The sequence below is a fragment of the Carlito syrichta genome, unplaced genomic scaffold (assembly GCF_000164805.1).
Source record: "Carlito syrichta isolate Samal-C Ts95f unplaced genomic scaffold, Tarsius_syrichta-2.0.1 Scaffold304772, whole genome shotgun sequence".
Classification (NCBI taxonomy): domain Eukaryota; kingdom Metazoa; phylum Chordata; class Mammalia; order Primates; family Tarsiidae; genus Carlito; species Carlito syrichta.
In genome coordinates, this window is record NW_007248868.1 from 1731 (window position 1) to 4148 (window position 2418).

Below are 2418 nucleotides of genomic sequence, written 5' to 3' on the forward strand. Positions count from 1 at the left end.
TAGCCCATTGTGAGAAGGGGCGGGGCTAATCCAACTGTTAGCTGTGAGGTGGCGTGTTGATGGGACAAAAGGGCGGGGCCTCTGGGGAATCGGGGCGGGCGGGGCTCAATAAAAATGAAGGGCGGGACTTAGACAGAGGTCACAAAAGTTGAAAGAGAGGAGTGGGAGTTGAGTGGATAACATTGATGAAAGCCTGGGCCTGGGGGAATTCCCCCATCACTGATTTGGGATAGGAGCTAGGAAGGAAATGGGGCCTAAAGGGAATATTTTAGTGGGTGGAAGAAATTCCTCTGGGATTTAGCATTTTTTTAAAATGAAGAATATTATGAGGCAAATGGAGGGGCTTAAAGTAATTCCCTTGGGAGACCATTCGGTTTTTGTAACGGGGGAAGGGATGAGACCTGGGAATAGTGAAGAAGATAGGACCAGAAGGGAATTCCCTTGGGAGTGGGTGGGGCCCAGAGATGGGGGGGAAGACCGATTTAGAATTCTGAGAGGGTGAGGCTTAGTACCAAATCCTGATTGAAATGGTGAGGGAGGAGCCCCCGGACCTGGGGATGTGGATCGTGGTCCTAGGATTTTGACTGGTGGGTGAGACCTGCCTCCGACCCCACCCACTCTCGTCTCACACCTGCAGGTCCTCCACTTCCGCCTTGGTGCCTGTCTTCGTCCAGCTGAGTGACCTCCAGAGTCTTCTCCCAGCTGCTGGTGCAGCCTCTTCCATTGCCCTCGGGGCTCAGCGCCTGTTCTACAGCCATGTCACTCCTGGCGACCCTGGGGCTGGAGCTGGACAGGGCCCTGCTCCCAGCTAGTGGGCTGGGCTGGCTCGTAGACTATGGGAAACTCCCCCTGGCCCCTGCCCCCCTGGCTCCCTATGAGGTCCTTGGGGGAGCCCTGGAGGGTGGGCTTCCAGGGGGCGGAGAGCCCCTGGCAGGTAAGGGCAGGTAAGGGTGGAGGTGGGGTCAGCTGTGGGGTGGGGGCAGGGGAAAAGGGGGAAAGGAAAATCCATTCATTCACTCAATATATAATTTATTGAATGCCTACAATGTGCCAGGCACTGTTTCAGGTACTGAGGATACAGCTGGGAACAAGAGGCACTTGATCCCTGCCTGCCTTCTGCTCCCACTCTAGTGGGGAAACACAAGAGACACATACATGATGTTGTATCGGCATGAGTGGAAAACACTGAGCTGCTGAGCTAAAAAATTACACAGAGGACAACTTAGAGTGGGTAGTCAGGAAACCTTCTCCCGTAGAGAACATGTGGACTGAGGCCTAAAGGGTGGGAAGGAACAAACATTGAAAACACCCAAGGGAAGAGCATTTCAGATGGAGAATGCATATGCAGAAGCCCTGAGGCAGAAATTATCTTTTTCATTACTGTATCAAAAATGCTTGGCACATAGTGGGGTTTTAATAATTTATGAATAAAGATAAGATGGGTTGTATGTGTGTGTATGTATGTGGACTCGGTTGCCTTTTAAGAATAAGCTAGAATAGAGACACCCCAGGTATAGGGTACTCAGTAAAGGAGATGAATGAGTGGTTGGAGAAGTGGTTGGTTGAATGGTTTTTTCTATCATTGGCTACTTTCCTTGTTGGTTGTTTGGTCAACTGGCTCATGGGTTGGTTGGTTTGTGGGTTGACAGATTGATTTGGTTGGTTGACTGGTTGGCTAAATGGTTGACTGGTTTGTTTTCTTTTTTTTTCTTTTCTTGAATTGGAGTCTCACTCTGTCGCCCAGGCTGCAGTGCAGTGGCACGCTTACGGCCACCACAGCCTGGACCTGCTGGGCTCAGGTGATCCTTCTGCCTCAGCCTTCCACGTTGCTGGAACTACGGGATCGTTACCACGCCTGGCTGATTTTTGTATTTATTGTAGCGATGAGGCCTCACCAAGTTGCCCAAGCTGGTCTCGAACCCCTGGGCTCATGCAGTCCTCTCACCTCGGCCTCCCTAAGTGCTGGGTTTACAGGCTTGAGCCACCACACCCAGTCTGGTTCACTGGCTTCTTTACTGATTTGGTGACTGGTTTGGTGACTCACAGGTTGGTTGTTTTACTGAATGAAAGGGACAAATGTGCCTGAAGGAGACAGACATGAGTGAGAGAACCTGATGAGATGGAGGGTGGGAACTCAGGGAATCTTATGTCTGCCCTTCAATCCAGGTGATGGCTTCTCTGACTGGATGACTGAGCGAGTTGATTTCACGGCTCTCCTCCCTCTGGAGCCCCCCTTGCCCTCAAGTACCCTCCCCCCACCTTCCCCATCCCCACCTGACCTGGAAGCCATGGCCTCCCTTCTCAAGAAGGAGCTGGAACAGATGGAAGACTTCTTCTTGGACACCCCTCTCCTTCCGCCATCCTCCCCACTGCCACTGCCGCCACCGCCAGGGCCTGCCCTCCCCCTGCCCCTCCCCC

The 2418-nt window shown here is 52.5% G+C and overlaps 1 protein-coding gene across 1 annotated transcript in view; it reads left to right on the forward strand.

Annotated features, from left to right (window-relative positions):
• The first annotated feature begins 640 nt into the window (after window positions 1-640).
• ATF5 (activating transcription factor 5) overlaps window positions 641-2418 on the forward strand; it is a 2189-nt gene continuing 411 nt past the window's right edge. The window contains 3 exon segments of the mRNA XM_021713880.1: window positions 641-934; window positions 2167-2416; window position 2418. The exon segment at window position 2418 is cut by the window's right edge and continues 411 nt beyond it. Coding sequence (XP_021569555.1) covers window positions 757-934; window positions 2167-2416; window position 2418 — 429 coding nt within the window. The 5' untranslated portion in view covers window positions 641-756.